Below are 21,542 nucleotides of genomic sequence, written 5' to 3'. Positions count from 1 at the left end.
AGCTGCAATGTAGAATAGAGGTGTTCGAAAACAAATCCAGTTTGAGTCTCTCTCCCATTCTTAGGTCGGGATCTCAGTCGGCTGGTTCCTCGACAGGGAAGTCTTAGGTTCAGCAAGATGGCTCGCAGCAACTGCTTCAACATGGCGCGACAAGATGAGGCTTTTTGTGTGTGGCAATGGAACTGTAGGGGGTATGCTCATTAACAGGCGCCTCTACAGCAGTATGTTCGCGCGTGTAGGGGTAGGCCGCAGGCTATTCTACTGCAGGAGACAATGACGGAAGAGGTTTCTCTGACGGGCTACCGAACCGTTTCGGCGGTACCAAAGCTCGGGGGACCTGCATTCTGTTGGATAGCAAACGGACGCAGGTGGTCCATGATCTTAAGATACCTTTCAGTTCCCTGGAATATGTCATGATTGAGGTGATTCCTAACCGGGTGAACAAGAAAAGCGTGTTTATTCTGAACGTGTATAGTGCCCCTAGGGATAGGGTGCAGGGATTCAAGCTGCTTCTGCAGAAGGCTTCTAAGCTTGCCGGGGACCATCCACTGATCGTGGCTGGGGATTTTAATGCTCCGTATCAGGTGTGGGGTTACAAGCATGACACAGTTAAAGGGAGAGACCTTTGGCAGAATGCTGTGGTGTTTGACCTTACGCTGGTCACTGACCCTGCCTTTCCGACACGTATAGGGACATCGACGTGTAAGGATACTACGCCTGACCTCTGCTTTGTAAAGAACGCGACCAAGCCTAGTTGATGCAATCTTGCCGAAGACCTAGGTAGTGATCATTATATTAACCAAGTCGTTTTTGAGGTTGAGGGTAGGCGCCCTAGGGCGTTAACGTTTATAGACTGGGATAAGTTTCGTATGATCCGGGAGGAGAGAGGAGAAAAAGGGAAGGAATTCGAAGGCCTGCACCGGCCATCCCTGGAGGATTGGGTCACCCAGGTAAGGGAGTAGGTAAAGGAGGCTACGAAGGAGATCACTACGGATTTGGAGGTGGCTAGTGTTGATAGCAGGCTGGCCCATCTGATTGAAGTCAAGCGGTCTACGCTGGCTAGGTGGAAGGGGCAGCGGCTTAATCACAGGCTGTGTAAAACGATTTCCGAGCTGAATAAGCTGATTGAGGAGCACTGTAAGCTTTTGTGTAGGTAACAGTGGGATGAGGTATGCAACTCGGTGGGCGAGCAGGTCCGCAACGGGAGGTCGTGGGGCTTGCTTAAGCATTTGCTGAACGACTCCAATACGAGAGTTAGTCAGGGGCACGTCCTTGCTAGAGCTGTACACGAAGCAGTGGGGTCTGCCTCGGAGGAAGAGCTGGTTGAAAAGCTGGCCAACAAATACCTTCCTGTTGCGGACACGGGTGCTCTTCTGACGGAGCACGCCTATACGGGAGAGGAGAACTTTTTTCTAGACGAGAACTTTTCTGTGGAAGAGATACGCACGGTTTTGCATAACCTTAACAGCAAGTCGGCTCCTGGACCGGACGGGATTTCGAACAAGCTTTTGAAGAATATGGACGATAGGTCAATCAAGTACCTTACCGGGGAGGTTAACGCTATGTGGAGAGACGGGGTGGTTCCGGAGCAGTGGAAGACAGTCCTTACGGTGCCGATTCCCAAGGCTGGCAAAGTCCCGAGCATTGATAACTTAAGGCCTATTTCACTCACTTCGAACGACAGAAAGCTGAGCTAGTTGGTAAGGATTCATTATGCACGGCGTTCGTGTTGTCCATTTCTCTACTCTTGTGTCCTGTCTGCACGCCTCAACTGCTTTTTTGCATTTTGATTCGCTCACTTCGTGTGTGGGCAAGGTAGCCGAGCATGTGGTGCTTAATCGGCTTACAATGTACCTTGAGAACCAGGAGAACCAGGTCTACCCCCACACTATGATTGGTTTTCGGGCCGGGCTGTCGACTCAAGACGCAATGAAGCTCATCAAGCATCAGGTCATTGGTGGAGATGGAAGGGGCGTTAAGGCCATCCTATGGCTGGACCTGGAGAAGGCTTTTGACAACGTTCGGATCTTGGCCTCGGCGCGCGCTTTCATGACTATGTCAGGTCCTTCCTGTCAGGCAGGAAGGCTACCTTGAGGGTCGCGGAGCTGGAGTCAAAGACGTTAAATCTTGGAGACAGGGGCACTCCTCAGGGGGCCGTCATCTCGCCCACATTGTTCAATCTGGCCACGGTCTGATTGACCAAGAAGCTCTTGGAGATCGAGGGGATTAAGCACACCATGTATTCAGATGACGTGACCATATGGTGTCTTGGTGGTAGTGAGGGCTATATCGAAAGTGTTCTGCAAGAGGCAGTAGATGTAATTGAGAATTATTTGAACCCGACGAGGTTAAGGTGCTCCCCCTCCAAGTCGGAGCTGTTACTGTACAGTCCCACTAGAAGGGGACCCAAGCCAAGGGGATGGATCCCCGTGGACCAGCTGAGCATTCAGCTTCGTACAAGAAATGGCGACCTCATACCTAGGGTAGATAAGATCAGGGTTCTGGGAATGATGATTGAGTTGAACGGCGCCAACACGCTGACGATCCAGAAGATCATTGCCAAGACAGAAAATGCGGTACACCTAGTGAAGAGGGTGGCCAACAGGCAGACGGGGTTCAAGGTGGATAGTCTGATTAGACTTATGCACACATTTGTATTGTGTCACTTTACTCATGTGGCGGCAATGCACAAGTGGAAGCCATCGGAGAAGCTTGACACGCAGATTAGGAAGATCATGAAGAAAGTGTTGGGAGTGCCAATGTGCACCAGCACCGACAGACTTCTCCAGCTGGGAATTCATAATACCTTGGATGAGATAGCTGAGGCTCAGGAGAGGATGCAGATGGTGCGTCTCTCTATGACCAGCGCGAGTCGGCAGATTCTGATAGAGTTAGGTGTTCCTCAGGAGAAGATTTCGCAGCTTCATGTCTGTATTCCCTTGAAGGTCCGTAATCGGTATCACGTCAAGCCTGTTCCCAGGAACATGCATCCAGAGCAAAATGTGGGTAAAAGAAAGGCCGGGGGGCTTGCCTGCTGAGACTCATATGCGATGAGAATCAAAAGGTTGGCTTCGTCGATGCTTTTTTTAACAAGGAGAGGAAGGTGTTTACCATAGTTGCCGTGGACAATGAGGGCAGTGTCGTTAACGCTGCTACCATTCGGACTGATAGGCCAGAGGTCGCAGAGCAAGTGGCTATTGCGCTCGCCTTGGTTGACAGACGCAGGCCTTTTGTATATAGCGATTCAAAGTCGGCCGTTAGGGCTTTTGAGAAGGGTTCGGTGGCTAAGGTTGCTTTTAAAATTATGCAGACATGCGAGATCTCTTAACACTACTTATGTTGGTTCCCTGCTCATCTTAGGATGATGAGCCCCTACAAATCTCAACGAGTCCGCTCATGAGGCAGCGCGAGATCTTACCCTCCGTTCTGCCCCGTGCCACGGCGTGGCGTTGCCTCCCCGAGAACAGAGACTACCCTTCCACATACAATGGAATCACGAAGTATTACCTTCTTAATCGCAGGGTTTACGGTTTGCCGCATCCTAAGCTAAACAGGGATCAGGCACTTACATTACGCTTACCACAGCCTGTTACTTAGCCTTGCCCACGGAGACTGAACATGCTTTATCCGGAGACGTATACAGAACCTTATTGCCAAGATTGTAGTGTTTTAGCCACGCTCGAACACATGCTCTGGTCTTGCGAAAGAATTGAAGACTCGGCGATTAAGGATGCGTCCAGGTGGGAGGCTGCACTTCGCAGCCCGGACCTGGATGAACAATTCTGGGCTGTCCAGCAGGCTCACGACGTGGCCGTGAGGCTTGGCCTTCCGGTCCTGACATGGGAGCGGCCCGCTTAGTGGTTAATTATCACTACTTGCAGGACCAAATAAAGTTTTCCATCCATCCAGCAGCTGTACTTGGCAGATTTGACAATGAAACTTGCCAGAAGCAATCTAGCCATCTGTGGAAAAGAAAAACTCCACCTAACTACACAACACATGGCATTTCCACCAGAAATGTAGCTTCATATGCTCTTGAAAGGGTGCTTGAGCCAAGATTGTGGTACGTGAATGCCTGTACAAGACCCTCACTGCATAGAAAACAGACTTATGAAGAATCATTGTGAAGAGCACACATCTGATGACTGCCAGAAACAGTAAGCACGCAAGGTGGCACTTTTATTGCTGACTGTGTGACAGCACTACCACTATATTCTTGTTTTACACCCCAACAAAACAATGTGTATTGTAAACACTACAAGGCAAGATGCATTGAAAGGTGGCATTAGAAATACCACTGATGTTTGTATCGCTGCTTGCAAAAAATACAGGAAAATGACCTTGGCCAACACATTGAGTAATGCCAAAGTGAAACTTAAGGTTTAAGTACAGAAGAGCTGCTTGGAGGTATTGGTGCTTGTCATTCCTACCAAGAAGAAAGCAAGCAGTAACTTTTTGTGAGAGACAAGAAATTAAAATTACAGTCAACACCATACAATCTAAACTTTGGTTTAACCGGAAGAAATCTCAAACTTTTGGTTCGCCAACTATATATACAGTACACTAGAAAGCTGCCTAAAATAAACAATGCTTTTGGTCAGCTGAGACTTTTATTTTTTGCTTTTCACAGCCAAAGGTGAATGACATGAGGATATTCACAAGGCATGGCCAATCAAAACATGGCCACATTTAAAGTACTGGCTACCGAGTACGCTGACAGGGACCACTAAACAAGCTCCACTTACGTCCTCGTGTACTCTGAATGTACCTCCATTCATTCATAATGCTGCCATCCAAAATTAGCGCCATGGCCGATATACATCTAAAAGGATGAATGCGTAGCTGATATTCATCTAAATGAATGGATGTGCACCAGACATACAGGAGACAGAAACTTTAACATCTGAAATGATGAATGTGTAAGGAATGTGCAGTCGACCTATGCAGTACAAAAGCAACCAGAGGGCCAAACAACAGCCACAAGGACCATCTGTAAGACACAGCATGATGCAGGTACTATACAATGCAATTTAAAGTAAGGCAATGTGGCAGTAAAGTAGCAATAGAAAAGGTGAACAAAATGTGTTGGACGTCTTAATCAAGTTTTATATTTTCAAACCATATGTAGTATATACACATACCATATAAAAAACAGATTCAATAAAAATGGACGGAATACATTCAGTCAATGTGCCAAAATGTTCGGCTAATCTATGCTCGGCATAAGCACAAAAAAAGTCACTTCCGCTAGCATTACTCTCAAGGCTGGACTCATCCCAAACAGCTCATTCATGCCAGATTGAAATGCACCAGTACATGGACTGTCCAGCATCACAGAATGTGTATTCCAAGGATATGGCAAGCTCCAGAGAGAAGTTCACTTAACAGTGCAAACATGGTGAGTTGCTGTGGAGCCTGCCGTTTCAGACAGCCCTCTATTCAAGGTCACTCGCTGATCACGCATGGATCTAACATCTGTTAAGGACGGAGGAATTGCACTTCTAAAATGTATCAAGCACAACAATTGCATCAGAAACCAAAGGTCAGCAATGCAACATGAGTTGCAGAGACAACAAACACTGCTGGGCACCAAGACCAAGCACGTACCTCACTGATTTATAACAGTACAAACATCAAACATAATAAACAGAGAACACATACACAAAAGCTTTTTGCTGTGGCACAGCATGGGTGACGAAAAAAGGATATTTATAAAAACATGCTCACTGTCTTTGATTACCACATTGATGGTAGTCGACACCTCGTCAGAAGAACTTCAGTTTGGCCTAGTTGGTATTTACTGCAAATCATATTGACCGCAAAAAAGACGGGGACATAGGAAGAAAACACATAAACAGCACAGGCGGTAACAGCCTGTGCTGTTTATGTGTTTTCTTCCTATGTCCCCGTCTTTTTTGCGGTCAATATGATTGACACCTCGTCAGGATGGCTAAATGTTTCTCAATCAGGGTTTCCCACAATTTTTTTTTCTTTTACAGTTGGAAATCGAATGAAAATGAGGGACAGCTCACAATAATGTTCTTGCACTCCTGTTTTTATGCTATACCTACTTTCTGACAACCTTGCCAAGCTAGTGGCAGTGGCGAGAGGAATGGCTTGTGAAAGGGTGCAATAAAAGAAAGGACAGCAGTGCATGAGGTAGAACAATGTTGCCATGCAGAGAAGCAAGAGAGAAAGAGCTGCATGGTTCTTTGCAGATACTACACCCTTTCCTTTCTCCTATCTACGAGTCTGGCGTGCAGGCTTAAAGGGACACTAGAGAAAAATAATTAGTGCTTCATAAGTAAATTACCCTTCAAAAACAGCACAAAAGCCACTGTTACCGCGAGAGGAGGCCCGGTAAGCTAGAAAAGACGCAAGAATGAAATATGAGTGGCAACACCACCCTCAAGTTCTCGCATCAACTTGCCACGACAAAGATTTTGATGCCATCTGCTCAGGCCCAGTTAGTTTTTAATCAGTAAAGATGGGCTACATTGTGTCCTAAAAGAGCCATAAACTGAAGTTGGCAAGTGTCGAAAACTTTTATTGAGCCACAGCAACTCAAATACAAAAAACTGAAATCCGTGACACCATACTGACGTATCAACACGGGCATTTCAGCGCAAAATCTCAAATGGAACTTTGACCTTCATTTTCTCTTCTAATTGACCCATACACTAATGCAAAATTAACAAAAAGAGTTTCGAAAGTATAATTCATATGTATAAACTGATTTAATGTTTCTCTTTAGTGTCCAAGAAATATTTTGTGTGGGGCATAAAACATCTGAGAAAATCAAGCAAATACTTTGATGCAAGTGCAGTCTAGGTGTGTCTGTAGGACAGCAGACATGAGCTAGTCCCTATTTGAGCACAAGATGCAGCATGAACAAATAAAAAAATGCTCCACCAGTCTTGCACAGTTCACAGCATAAGAGTGTTATGATTGTGCTGTGGCTTTAGCGTTTGTGCCTCCTCCAGCATGCGATTGTGTCTGTTCATGTTCTGGTCAAACGTACGTGTCGTCATTCGGAGGGAATACAAGGCTGGTCGAGGACAGGTGTGGGTTGCACTAGTGCAGACTACGCATTGCACAAGATGCAATGCAACTATATTGGCAATGTCTTCTCTCTTTCTCAGTTTTCATGCTTTGCCTTTGGCATACTAGTGGAGAATGCACAATATCAACAACAGAATCATCTCGAAAGTAAAAAGTTGTCATCCACCCAAAGTAGCATGAAGCTACAAAGGAAACCCTCACGAGTTTCTCAGAAAGAAAGCTTCGAAGTTCATGAAGAACTCATCCTGGTTCAGATCGATCCTAAAACCAATGCCTTTCTGGAATGGCTGTTCTACCACTGTAGCTTTGTGCTACTGTCAAGTAGATGACCATTCTTTTTTTTTTGCCTATCATAGAGCCTCCTCCATTATGTGCATTTTAACAGAAATGATTTGCCAAGCTCGTCTTCTGTGCAGTTTTATGCAGTGCAGTTGAACCAGGTGGCATGTGTGCCCAGCTGCACTTGGGAGTGACCCACATGGAATTCTGAGGCTGGGTGGGATGTTTTTTTTTGTTTTTTTTTCTCCCTTCAGCCTACAGTTACTATTGGTTACATGAAGATTAAAAATAACGAGCAACCGTGCCCAAGTGAAGGCTAAAAGTTCTGCGCAAAACAAGACCAAGAAACAAAAACGTTACCACTGTGGCAGGACGCATGCACCAGAAAATTGCTGGTATAAAAACTACTCGTGCAAGCTATGTTCAAAAGTTGGACACCTTCAAAACATGTGTCGAACAAGCAATAGTGAGCTGAAGGCACATGCAGTAATGGAATCATCAGAGGAAGACAAGCACATTCTGTACAACTGCACAGTCGACACATCTGTGAAGAACGGTTATGTGGCGACTGTAAACGTGGAGGGCCAATAACTGGAGCGCCAGGGACTGCAGGTGGACACGGGGGTTGCAGTGATAGTGTTATCTAAAAGTGTGTACGAAGAAAAGTTTTCGCATGTGCATTGTGAACCAACTCGGATTGTTCAAAAGACATACACAGGCAAGAAAATGGATTTCATAGGGCAATGCAACGTAACCGCGACCTATGAAGGGCAGAGTGCGGTTTTACCAATCGTTGTTAAAGCATGTGAACGCGAGTTACCTGTAATGCTGGGAAGAACCTGGCTTAATAGGCTTCGGCTGAATTGGAAATTGCTTTGCAGTGTGCGCAGCGAAGACAAAGTTCACACGAAGTTTCCAAACGTGTTTTCGCAATCGCTTGGTGCTATCAAGAACTTCGAGGCACAAATTGTTTTGCAACCGGGTTGTACGCCGGTGTTTTGAAAAGCACACCCACTTCCTTTCTCTTTACGTGAACAAGCGGAAAAATGGCTCGCTGAGCTTGAAAGCCAAGGCGTAATTACGCCTGTGAGTAGAAGCAATTGGGCAACTCCACTGGTTTTGGTCCCAAAGAAGCAAGGTGATCAAATATGCCTCTGTGAGGATTACAAAATCTCTGTAAATCCTGTATTTAAAATAGACAACTACCGACTACCACAACCAGAGGAATTGTTCACAGCAATGTGTGGAGGCAAAGTATTTTGTGTCTTAGATTTGTCATCGGCACACCAACAAGTGGTACTGAGCCAAAAATCAAGACATATTCTGACAGTTAACATGCATAAGGGGCTCTATCAATATAACAGACTTCCTTATGGAATAGCAGGTGCTTCTCCTTTGTTCCAGTGCATGATGGACAAGGTTTTGCTCGGTATTCCAAATGTTGGTTGTTATATTGATGATGTCATAATTGCGAGCAAAACCGTGGACGATTGCCAAAAAACACTCGAGCGGGTGCTAGGCAAGCTTTCGGAGCACAACATTACGTTAAAGCTGGAAAAATGCAAGTTTTTCCAAGATTCTGTCTCGAACCTTAGGCACAAGGTCAGCGCTGATGGCAACTACCCGACAGAAGAGAAAGTGAAGGCAATCCTGCACGCCCCTGAGCCAACAAATGTCACCGAATTAAGAGCATACTTAGGGCTGCTCAATTTTTACAGCAAATTTATGAAGAATGTGTCATCTGTAGCACAACCAATGTACAGATTGTTACAGAAGGGAGAATGATGGCTGTTGATGAAGCAGTGTAGCAATGCTTTCAAACCGACTAAGCATCTGCTTGTAAGCAGCCATGCTCTTACCTACTCCAGTGCACGCAAGCCGCAGTGTGATGCGCCTGCGTACGGCGTTGGAGCAGTTATTTTTTACGTGCTGCTGGATGGAGAAGAGCATCCGAAAGCTTCTGCTTCACGAACCCTGACGTCAGCCGAGAAAAATTATGCACAATGTGAAAGAGAGGCCCTAGTGCTTATCTTTGGACTTAAATAGTTCCACAAGTTTCTTTTTGGTAGAAAGTTTATGTTGTACATGGAACATCAGCCACTCGTAAACACCTTGGGACAAAACAAAGCGACACCGTCGCAAGCAGCTGCCAAATTGCAAAGATGGTCCTTGATAATGTCAGCATACCGGTATACGTTTAAGTACCACAAAGGGGCTGAAATCAAAGCGGCTGATGCTCTGTCTCATCTACCTTTACCATCTTGTCTCCAATCTGAGAGTTTGGAATGCTTTTCTGTGTTCGAAAGCACTCCGTTGAACTCTTCTGACGTAGCTAAGGTCACTGCATGTGATGGCAAACTGTGCAGAGTCGTCGAGTACACGCGATATGGTTGGCCTTCAGAAGTGCCTAACGAACTCCAGCCATACTACGTTAGATGTCTAGAGCTATCACTCGAGCAAGGTTATGTCACGTGAGGCACAAGGGTGATCGTGCCCGATGCATTGCAACCAACTGTGTTGTCTTTGCTGCATGAGGACCACCCAGGCACCTCAAGGATGAAGATGCCGGCTAGAGGCTTCATTTGGTGGCCAGGTCTCGATAAAGCAGCAGAAGATTACATACGACCCTGTTGGGTTTGCCAAGTCATGCAACCAGCTGCGCAGCCTGTGCCACAACACCCTTGGCCTTATCAGTCCAAGGTTTGGCAGAGGCTGCATGTTGACTTTAATATGAAAGGACAGTTCAACTTTCTAGTCTTAGTTGATGCCTATTCTAAGTGGATTGAAGTATGGCTAATGACCTCAACCGTCAAAAACCAAATGATTTCCAAACTTCGATGTGTCTTTGCGGCATACGGATTTCCCGACGAAAATGTGAGTGATAATGGGCCGCACTTTGTATCAGAAGACTTCGAGCACTTCTTGGCTAAAAACAACATAAAACATACAAGAACACAGCCCTATCACCCAATTTCGAACGGGGCAGCTGAACGTTTGGTGCAAACAACGAAGCGCGATTTGCTGAAACAGCTGCTATCAGACATCTCGCAAAACAGAGAATCAGTGCAAACCGGCTTAGACAGCTTTTCGATGAGCCATCGAAACATGCCACATAGTGTGACAGGAAGCACTCCTGCACAGCTCTTCTTAAAGAGGCAACCTAAGACGAAGTTGTCATTCCTAAAACCCAATTTTCAGCAAGATATACTCGACAAACAGCTAAGCACCGGGGTGCTGAACGTGGATTCTTAGTAAGTGACAAAGTGTTTGTTAAATGCGTTTGTGATGAAAATGTGGCTTGGGAAGACGGCAGGTAGGTACACAAATCTACCAAACATACCTCTACAACGCCAAGCGAGAGGCACTTAATCACCTTGACTGAAGTTAAAGGGACACTAAAGGCAAATACTAAGTCGACATGGACTATTTAAATACGATTCCAGAAACCTCGCAACGCTTGTTCCGCGCCAAGAAAAGGCTTAGTTTACGAGAAAATTACATCTGAAGGGTCTGAATGCCTTTTTCGAAATTCAAGTCTCCCGCCACCCAACCAGGGGAGCGGTGACATTGCATACGCTATCACCCTTTGCTGCCGTCGGTGAGAAAGACCCTGCCCGACAGACTGTGCTACCAAGCCAAGATTGAGTGATAACTCTAAGGGAAGCTCATTACTTTTCGAAGAGAGATCAGGATGCCTTAGAAAACGCATCTATAAAACAAGGTATGAGAAGGAAGAAGGAGCATGTGCTTGCTGCAGTAAAGCTAGGAAAACGATGGAGCATATTTTGTTAGAATGTGAAGACATATGCCCAGCAGTCAATTTAGGCACCACTGGCCTCCTTGAAGCCCTTGGGTTCAGCGAAAGCAGGGGGAATTAAACAGGTCTGCAATAGAGATTAGTAAGAGGCGATTGGAAGATTTGTGGAAGTAGGGAAATGACAAAAAAAAAGGGGAGACATACAAGAACGAAGTTCACAGTGCAGGATCAGAAAACTTAGTTATGGGAATTCATTGTTTTATTTATTTATTTTTTTCTTTTTTAACCTAGGTAGGACATTAGACAGCATAATAGCAAGAGCTTGGTGGCATAACCCGCCACCCCCTTCCAAAGGGGGCGCTCATAACATCCATCCACCCATCCGAATGGTGGATTTGCCGCTGCCGCTGCTTTTTGGTCAAGTGGTGTAGACCATTCGGGCATCCCACAAGATCACATTGAAGTTGGATTCTATGTTACTTGCAGTTTGTGCGAGTGTCGCGAGCCGTAAAAACCAGCGCAGCACTAGGCGATAACGAAACTAAAACGTGAAAGTGTGGGCGGCGCAGAGTCGAGTGAAAATGAAACCTGTTAACCGCCCGCGTCACTGTGAAGGGTAATTTCAGTGAGCTTTCTTTTTCTAAAATATAAAATAGAACTGGACAAGCAGCATTTTATTTAATCTTATAGTACAATACAAGCATGTTTTTTGCAACGAATGGTTGAGTACTAGTGACAGAATTTAACTGAGGCGTGCTTTTGTCATTGGGCAAGTGCTTGAATGTCCCGGGGGAGTCTCTAACCATGTCCTACATTTGCCTCAATTTCTCAATTATTAAGGCTCTGTTCACGATAATATTGATGCCTTGAGAGATTCTTGAGCACTCATCTACCACTTTAGCTTGACTTAGTATTTGCCTTTAGTGTCCCTTTAAAGGGACACTAAAGGCAAATACTAAGTCTAGTACTGCTCTAGATCTAGATAATACTAGATCTAGTACTGCTCTTTAGTGTCTTTTTAAAGGGACACTAAAGAGCAGTACTAGATCTGTATAGAATAATAAAAGTTTTTTTTTTTTCAGAACTCTCTTCATTCATTTGGTGGATAAAAAGAAGATCATTCTCAAAGCAACTAAATGCAAAACTTTGCTTTCTTGAATTTCATGCTAAATCCCCAGCACTGCTACATCAGCATGGCACCATGTAAAGCGTTCTCTCGTACATGAACGGTTTTGGCATAGAAAAAGCTGTCAAAACTTACTAGGCTGAGTGTTTAGTTCCTTTAGAATGATTTGCAGTTCTACTTTATGGCTAAACAATTAAATCGATCTGCAGACAATGTCAAAGTTTGTGGGGATGCGCGACCCTCACGCGTCCCCTGATATGTTGTTTTCCCGCACAGCTCCCGTCTCCTGTAATCCGGCTTCTCCGCATGGCTTGGTGCCAGCAGCAGTCGGTCTCGCTGAAGCGCAATGCGAGAGATGGCGCGATGGATGGGATGGATGGATGTTATGAGCATCCCCTTTGGAACAGGGCGGTGGGTTGCGCCACCAAGCTCTTGCTATTATACTGCCTAATGTCCTACCTAGGTTAAACAATGAAAAAAAAAAAAAAAACCACACACACACTATGAACTACCACGGCCAAATTTTCTGATCCCCCATTGCGAACTGTGCTTTTGTTCGTCTCCGTCTTTTGTCGTTTCCCTAATTTTCTTCCACCAATCCTCCAATCGCCTCTTACTAATGTCTACTGCGAACATGTTTGCTTTACCACTGCTCCCGCTGAACCCAAGGGCTTCAAGGAGGCCAGTGGTGCCTAAATCGACCGCTGGGTAGACGTCTGCACATTCTAATATAACATGCTCCGTCGTTTCCCTAGCTTTACCGCAGCAACCACATGCTTCTTCTTCCTTTTTATATCTCGTTCTATAGGTTCGTGTTCTAAGGCATCCCGATCTCGCTTCGAAAAGTAATGAGCTTCCCTTTGAGTTATCATAAATGGTTTCTTTCCTGATTTCGTTTTTTCCTTTTAAGTAGTTACTCATGGCAGGTTTCTTTTCCATTGCCACCACCCATGACATTATTTCAGCCTCTCTGACTTTCCGCTTGACCTTCTTTGTTGCTGTGTTGTTGCCCACCCTAGAGGCTGCATACTTGCTGGTAAGCTTCCTAGTTCTTTTCCTCCACTGTGAATCATTGTGTTTCCTGTACAGATATCTGAACACTCTCCCAGCCCGTTTACTTTCTTCCATATTCCTCAGCCATTCTTCATACTCAGTTTTACTGCAAGCTTCCCTCACTTAAAAACTAGTCCAGCCCATATCACCCTGCACAGCTTCATTTGTAGTCTTCCCGTGAGCGCCCAATGCGAGGCGACCCACTGACCTTTGGTTCTCGTTGAGTCCTGATTGTACCCCTGATTTAAAGCAAACAACCGCATTTCCAAAAGTAAGTCCTGGAACCATTACCCCTTTCCACATACCTCGGAGGACCTCATAGCTATTGTATCCCCACAGCACTCTGTGCTTCATTATGGCTGCATTTCTCTTCCCCTTTACTGTTATGGTTTTTTCCTGTGTTTCCACACATCTATTGCCCTCGTTTATCCATATACCGCATGACCATATGCATATCCATATATATACGCATGACCGGGGTTGTTAGAGAAGTATGGGAGAGGCCTTTGCCCTGCAGTGGGCGTAACTAGGCTGATGATGATGATGATACATATACCAAGGTATTTATATTCTGTTACCAGAGGTATTTCCTGGCCCTGTATCTCCACTGCCTGTTCACAGTTTTCATTGAATACCATAACACCTGACTTTCTAACACTAAATTTCAAACCTAAATTGTTGCCTTCCTGTGCACAGATATTAGCAAGACGTTGCAAATCGCTTTGCTTGTTAGCTAGCAACACAATGTCGTCTGCATAAAATAAACCTGGGAGTTGCTGCTCTACTACGGTACCCGCCTGTTTGTATGAGAGATTAAACCTGATATTACTTCCTTCTAGCGCCCTCTACATCCTCACCATGTACATCATAAACAGCAGCGGGGATAAAGGGCACCCCTGCCTCAGTCCCTTGTTGATATGAACTTTCTCCTTGCTCCTCATCCCTTCCCATTCAACGCAAACGATATTTTCTAGGTAAATCTCTCTCAAAAGCTGTAGACAATCGTTACCTAAACCTTCCCCTTCCAGAATATCACACAAAATGTTGCGGTCTACGTTGTCGTAGGCTCCTGTAATGTCTAAAAAGGCCACATACAACAGTCTGCTTCCTGCTTTTGATATTTCAATACAATGAGTAAGAACAAACAAGTTATCATCCAAACGCCTACCTATTCTGAAGCCATTTTGAAGCTTTCCCAAAATGCCATTATTCTCTGCCCATGCTTGAAGCTTTGATTTGATTGCCTGCATTGCTAGCCTGTATATTACCGATGTAATGGTCAACGGTCTATACGAGTGAATTCTGTCTTCTCCCCCTTACCTTTATAAATTAAATTCATTCTACTTTGTCGCCAACTGTCTGGTATTCGTCTGTTTCTTTAAGTTTATTCCACTGCTTTCACCAGAGATTGCTTACTTTTTGGTTTTAGTTCATTTATCAGTCTAACGGGAACCTCGTCTACCCTGTGGCTGTGCGCTTAGGAATTTTCTCTTCCGCTTTCTTCCAGTTTAAATTTGTAAGCACTAGCTCCTTTCCACCTTGGGTCTCTTTCATGCTCTTTTTTTTCTTCAAATACAACCTCGTCCTTGCCTTGGAAAGATTTGGCTGTTACTTTTCAGATGTAATTTATTGCCGCTTCTCCTTCCAGTCTGTTTTCATCTTCGTCTAGGATGCGTTTTTGTATTGTTGTTGACTTCCTGCCTAATAATTTTATGTGGTTCCAAGATATTCTAGGTGCGGCCTTCTGTTTCTCATGTATTTCTGACAACCAACGTTCACTTTCACCTTTTAATTTTGCTTGCACCAGTATTTGAACCATAGACTTTTTCTCCTGGTATATTTCCCATTTACTAGTTACTTCATCCTGTGGCAACTGCGCCTTCCTTGCCTGCCTGTGCTCTCGAGATGCTTTCTGTCGTTCGGCGATCGCTTCTCGTTTCTCCTTGTTCAACCAGCTTTTCGGTTTCTTTTTTTCTTTCCAACGAACATGTTGGTTCTCTTTCTGTATTTCTTTCTTTATTACACTTTTAAGCTCACCATATTCCCACTGTTTACTTGGCCATTTGCCAAGTTCTTCCTCAACTCTAGTGACTGCATTTGCTATTTGTTCAGCGTTCAAATTTGGACTGGCCATTCTGCTCTCCTTGCTCTCTTTCCCAACTACATATCCCATATTCAAAATGATGCGTTTATGGCCACTCCCTATGCTGTTAAACCCTTCTTCATCAATGACTATTTCTTTCAACTTATCATGAATTCCTTCTGTCATCAGACAGTAATCAATGGTCGATTGCCGATTTCCCACTCCCCACGTGATCTGTCCTTCACACTTAGGCCCTGTATTCACGACAACGAGGTTATGTTGTTCACAAATGTCTAGCACTGACTTCCCGTTGTTGTCGGTATAGCCATCTAAATCCTGTATGTGGGCATTCATGTCAGCTAATAGGATAATTTCAGCACCATTCCCGAAACCCTTAATATCAGCGCTTATGCATTCCACTAACTCATTATTATTCTCTGTGCAATTATTTCCGCTCCACAAATACGTAACGCCCAGCCAAGTTTCTTTCCCACTCATTGTACCTGATAACCAAAGATGCTCTTGACATTCTGAATTTACTCTTTTCCATTTGGCTCCCTGATGGGTGAGCTTTCCAACTTAGTTCTGTTGCACCCTTCCGAAACATAATTCTCAATAACTGGCAGCTCTTCTGAGTCTTTAAGGTGTGTTTCTGTGACCGCATACACCCCTATTTGTTCTCTATGTAACTGCTCCTCAATCTCTCCCCACTTTTCTTTTCTTCTGCCGCCCTGCATGCTTACATAACCTATTGTGTGGCGAGCTCTTTTTCTTGCTTTCCTCCTTTTACTGTTATCGACGGCAATGCTCTTTTGATTCTTTTGACGTTCCCCTAGGGGACCTTCTTCATTACTATCTACACTGACCTCCTGAGCGCCCGCGGGCCCCCTAAAAAAGCAACAGCGTGACCACCAAGTCGCCAGCCCACTTCTTGTGCCCGCCTGTAATTGAAGTGGATCCCGTCTCATTTAAAACCACCAAACTTTCTCACTTCCCTGTTTACTTTGATAACCTTGAAGCCTTCCTCTCGGCTCATTTTCCATATTGCCTCATTAGCAGCCACTACGGCTCTTTGTACATGACTGTCACGTACAGGCACCTCCGTCACCGTGCACACCACGATCTGCACCTGAGGGGATAGCTCGCGCAAGTTGTCCACCCCCTTCGCCAAGCGCTGGGCTAGTCTTTGCGCTTTCCTGTTTAGGACATCATTTAGCCCACCTGCTACTATGACCAGGTTGCGCACATGGTCATTTTCCGCGAGCTTTTCTTTTGCTCGCTCCATGACATAACCCAGTGTCCGCCCTGGAAATGTCCCTACCGCCACTCTTTTGTCGCCTTTCACTCTCTCCACAATTGCTTTTGAGCACCCAGCCAGGTTTGAGCCGCCAGCGATAATCACCCTTTCACTCTCTCCTACCTCTCCGTGCTTCCCTTTGTCCTTTTCCATGTGATTTGGACTCGACAAGGGGCAGTGTCCCCTGGGCTCCTGCTTTTTCCGCATGGAGGCCTCAACGTAGGTGCCGCTCTTTCCAGCTAACCCTTCATCACCCTGCATGCCTTCCACGTATTTCGCTGACCCTCCTCGCCTGTCGCGTCGGGGGTCTGCGTTCCACCGTCATGCACATTCTCATTCACAATGGCGGCCCTGTTCAGCTTTTCCTCGGCTGCTTCAAGTCTCTTTCCAACTACCTTCCGTGCATCACGCTCCCTGTTTAGCTCATTTTTGAGCTCTTGCACCTGTTTGAGAAGCTCTTCCTGGAAAGCCTCCATTTTCTGCAGCCTAGTATTGACATCACATTGTGTGCCAGTTGATTCATTGCCCTCTCCATTTTCATCCGTCTCCTCATCTGCCTTGAGGAACCCCCCGCGCACTGCTTTCTCCCTCTTTCTTGCCATGTATTGCACAGCTTTTTGCAAATACTGCAATAGTATAATAATGCTACTACTGATGCAAAGTGAACATTGTTAAACTGCCCGAACAAACGGACCACAGAGACAGCATGGGACAAGGACGGGCGCAGATCCACACAGATTGCAGTGTTGGAGTAGATTATCAGATACTTGTATCATGCGGTAAAGTTTACATAGGCCAAACAGGAAGGTGCGTGAATGTGCGCTTGCATGAGCATGAATTGTCAATTAGAAATAAAATGAATGGGCACCTGCCAGTCCACAGCTTGGCGTGCACGTGCAAGCCGATCATGAAGGAAGTAAAGATTTTGTGCCGCTGCTGAGATAGCCGAGCCAGAGAGCTACTCGAGGCGTACTATATTAGAAAGAAGGGACAAGACTGTCAGTGATACCTCAGTTTATTTACACAACAGTGAGATGAGGTTTACTGACGAGCGAAGGTAGGTCGCGTTTTGCATATACGAGGTTTTTCTTCTATTTTATCTTTTTTTTTTCGCGCACGCACAGTGGTGTATGTTGGGGGTGTACTTATATGTTGTCTTTGTGGAATAAACATTAGTTGCAAGTCTGCACCCATCGTTGTCTCATGCCGTCTCTGTGGTCTGTTTGTTCGCACAGTTTAACAATGTTCGCTAATATGTACCAACTCGGCCAACAAGTTCTTCTAAAATACTGATGCAAATACTATAATACTATATCAAAGCAGAACACGTGCCTTTTAGCAAAGACCGATACGCACAGGATCTTAATCCTCAAAATGTCGCAAAGCAACTCTCACCACTGTTTCAAAAACAATGCCGCAGAGACCGAAGGTATAACACGCTCTCGCACGCGCTCAACTACGCAGCCACGCTCTCACTTTCCTACCAAAACACGCACAGTAAAACCATTAAGACCTATTTGTCTTGCCACTTCCAAGCTACCCTTTAAAGACTACAAACACTCAACATCCCACCCAGCTGCATGTGTTGGAGCACGTGGCATGAAAGGACACTCTAACCATCCTGTAAAACAAATGTACACGAAGCACACCCGCGCACCCGAAATACGAGACAAAAAAAAGGAAAGAAAAAGAAAACCACCCGATTACTATTTAAAGGCAAAAAATTCGCAAATAAACAGAAGCAAGCTCAAAGCATGCTCAAAAACTTATGATTTCGCCGCCACCACAGAGCCCCAAAAAGCACGTTTATTCACCACAAAATCTAAACGAGTGTGGCGCTGCTAGCGCCACCTGACAGCGGGGTTGGTCAGGCGCGACAGGGAGTATGCTCTGGCTCTTTGGTTCGGGATCAGTGAGCGGCGCTGACATTCTGCGCGTGAGTCGATCCATTCTTCTGCGAGACCGTCTCGCGAGGCCTGCGCCGGAATGGACGAACATGATCGTTCGAACGTGCCACCATTCACATGACCGTACATACGAATGACCACGCGTTGGTGTCCAGCATGGGGCGAACATATTCGCTCACTATCTGGTCCCGGTGAGTCTGACTTCCGCGATATGTTGCGCGCCCATTGGCATGTTTTGTGGATAACAAGTCAGCTGGCAGGCATTGATTTATGAAAGATGCAATAAATGCCCTTGTGATTGCACTACTGTGTTGTTGTGCCTTTGCCCAAAAGCACAGGTGAGAACCGCACAAGTTCATGACATCACAGCAAGCTGGTGAAGTGAATAAATGAGCAAACATATATCAGGGGTTTTTTCTCACCAGGTATGGCATGAGGAGTGTTCACTACAGCGTTGATGGGGGAAGCATGGGGCAGTGTTGCCACCTATTTTGTTTCAGTCTCTTCTATGGCTCACCAAGCATCCTCTTACAACAAGGGTAGTCCTATCGCTCCTATTTCTGCAAGAGCAATATCTCAAAGGCCATGACTGCGGAGCTTGAGTTCTAGGCCAACTGCAACGAAATCTCGCTTTGTCTAGATTGGTAACAAATGAGTAGCACATACTACCACGCCAATCTGGGAAAAGCTTCCAGGGCTGGTAACTGTCCGATTTTCTTATTAGCAGCCTCTAAGCAGCACACAAGCAGATGACACATGCACCTGGTAGTTAGTTATCTTGGAGACTACATGCTGGGACTTGTGTCATATCAGCTATATCAGTGTGCTGCAGGCAGTGCATTATCTCAAAGATCATGTTTCATGCTCAGGAGCCGAGAGTAGCAAGTCATGCACCACTTTTTACAAAAGGTAGTCTTTTTTTTTTCTCTTCCCATTCCTCGTTTCAGTATCAAAAACATTTACTTTTGCACTCTTTTCATGATTCACTCACTCGTATTTCAAACATAAAATTTTCTGTGGAGGCTGCTCTATATCTATACTATCTGAAAATAGTTAGGCTTTTAACACTGTCCGAATTTTCGTTGCAGTTGGCCTTTAACTATCTATCGCTCTTCGATCTCCTTTTAAACCAGAATGTATCATAAGGGTGAGCTGGGGCCTGGAAACCACGCAGTTTAGCACGATAACAATGCTACGTGTCTTGAGCCACACCTCAGATAAAATTTGACAAGGTCCAAACAACTATGATGTGTTCCTCAGAGCTACAAAAATTGCGAGCTATAACGGAACTGACACAGCTGTAATGACTCACTAGGATGTCAAGCTGTTGCAATGTAACAAAAAAACTTTGTGCCAATATTTTTCCAAGGGAAACATTTTTCTAGCGCTGAGAGAATGCAGTCAAGCAATTTTGCATGTATCAGTGTCCTATTGCTAGCAGTATACACCACCTCGCAAACGTGCAAAATTGCAATGAACTTCAAGAGCATTCTAACTAAAACTTGCAAAATATATTCGCAATGAGCTACGCTCTTTACTTACTATACTGATACCATTTACAGTGAGTAGTACTCTATGACAGTACAGAAGTAAAATTAACAATGATGCTCTTCAACTAAAGAACACTGCTTCTGCTTTTTTTTTTTGTAAAAGTCAACCAAGTGAAAAAATAGAGCTCCCTTCTACTCTTCTCAGCAATCATATTACTTTAGAAAAATATATGTGTGTGTGTGTGTGTGTGTGTGTGTGAGAGAGAGATCTGCAGATGGTGGTACTTTCAGAAATTTAGAACACAAGATAAAGTTAACTCACATCATGGCATTAGTACAAATGCTATGCACAATGCAAAGTTTTAGGGAAGGTAGAAAATTCCACTATCTAAGAAGGAGCTAAAGGTTGAAGCATGGAACACAATTGCCATATCAAGGTCACACACAGTGTATGTGTGTGTGTGTGTATATATATACACACACACACATACACACACACACACACAGAGCATTTCAACGTCTTCACACTGGACCCGACATAATACAATGCAGAAAAAGGATGCCAAACTTTTGGAAAAATGTGTTTACTAAATGTTTCGGCTGGTGGACCAGCCTTTATCAGAACATGTTCGCCGTCCTTTTTTTGCATTATATATATAAAAACAGTCGGAATCACTTGCACTCCTACACAAGATGTCTTGTCCCAGGTCAACATGCACCTGATCCCAAGAGCTGCGCGAGTTGCGACTTGGAATGGTCAGCACGGCACTGCTGTGTCTGTGTCCCCTTACGCTGCCCTGTGTTTTCCCGCAGTTATAGCTCCATTTCAAACAATATTTTCACAACTTTACAGGAAAGTTAAAAACATCTAGAAACTCTTTACAGACCACTGACTTTCTGTTCCAATGCAGGCAATATAAACGCTACCATACTTTGCCTTCACTGAAATTTAAGAACCACAGCCTGAATGAGATTTCATGGAACTGGCACTAGTACTGGGATACTTCAGGTGCTGTAGCACTGTATGTAGCAAGAGTCAGTCATCATTACTGTGCCACACGTGACACTTCAGACGAGATTTTCAGAAAAGGGCAACCACCCGAGCAAGGACCATGAACAGCAAAACAGCCACACCACCAGCCCAAGGCTGAAGTCCCGCAGAGGCATTGCAGCCATTACCACTGCATGTGTAGATACAGGCTCGGTATTCTCTGTCATCTCCGGGCCGTTTCACATAATCACAGTAATGACCCCGGTCACGAGATGAACAAAACCGGAACGTCCCAATGCGACCTGCAGGTGAGGCAGAGAAGGGAACTGAACACACAGGAAGACGTCTCAGAATAAATGCCTGTTAAGTAATAAAATACAGCGGCACAGGTAAAACTCACACAAATCCTAGCACTTAGCAGATCCTGTTACTTTTTCTATGCATGTGTTGTATAAAAAAAAAATTATGTGGTTTTATGTGCCAGAATCACGATCCGA

General features: G+C 45.0%; 2 protein-coding genes and 1 long non-coding RNA gene across 7 annotated transcripts in view; 1 reads left to right on the top strand and 2 right to left on the bottom strand.

Annotated features, from left to right (window-relative positions):
* RpL35 (Ribosomal protein L35) overlaps positions 1-21,542 on the top strand; it is a 343,229-nt gene that overhangs the window by 3,993 nt on the left and 317,694 nt on the right. The window lies entirely within an intron of this gene.
* bou (glycosylphosphatidylinositol anchored membrane protein boudin) overlaps positions 1-21,542 on the bottom strand; it is a 42,978-nt gene that overhangs the window by 15,074 nt on the left and 6,362 nt on the right. For 4 of the 5 annotated variants that reach the window (XR_011509890.1, XR_011509891.1, XM_070529492.1 and 1 more), the window contains exon 3: positions 21,234-21,347. Coding sequence is in view for 3 of the 5 variants with exons in the window: in XM_070529492.1 (XP_070385593.1) it covers positions 21,234-21,347 (114 nt within the window). In the remaining 2 variants the exon portion in view is untranslated. Of the gene's footprint in view, positions 1-18,441; positions 18,634-21,233; positions 21,348-21,542 lie in introns of those variants that run through there. The other variant, XM_070529491.1, reaches the window with a different exon arrangement.
* On the bottom strand, positions 5,084-12,185 carry LOC139052400 (uncharacterized). Its single transcript, XR_011509892.1, has 2 exons — positions 12,070-12,185; positions 5,084-12,016 (listed from the first exon to the last, which is right to left on the bottom strand). It is a non-coding gene; the product is annotated as an uncharacterized lncRNA (long non-coding RNA).

The sequence above is a fragment of the Dermacentor albipictus genome, unplaced genomic scaffold (assembly GCF_038994185.2).
Source record: "Dermacentor albipictus isolate Rhodes 1998 colony unplaced genomic scaffold, USDA_Dalb.pri_finalv2 scaffold_22, whole genome shotgun sequence".
Taxonomy (NCBI): domain Eukaryota; kingdom Metazoa; phylum Arthropoda; class Arachnida; order Ixodida; family Ixodidae; genus Dermacentor; species Dermacentor albipictus.
Note: the sequence above shows the minus strand (reverse complement) of the source record. Positions and strands in the feature narration are given on the sequence as shown.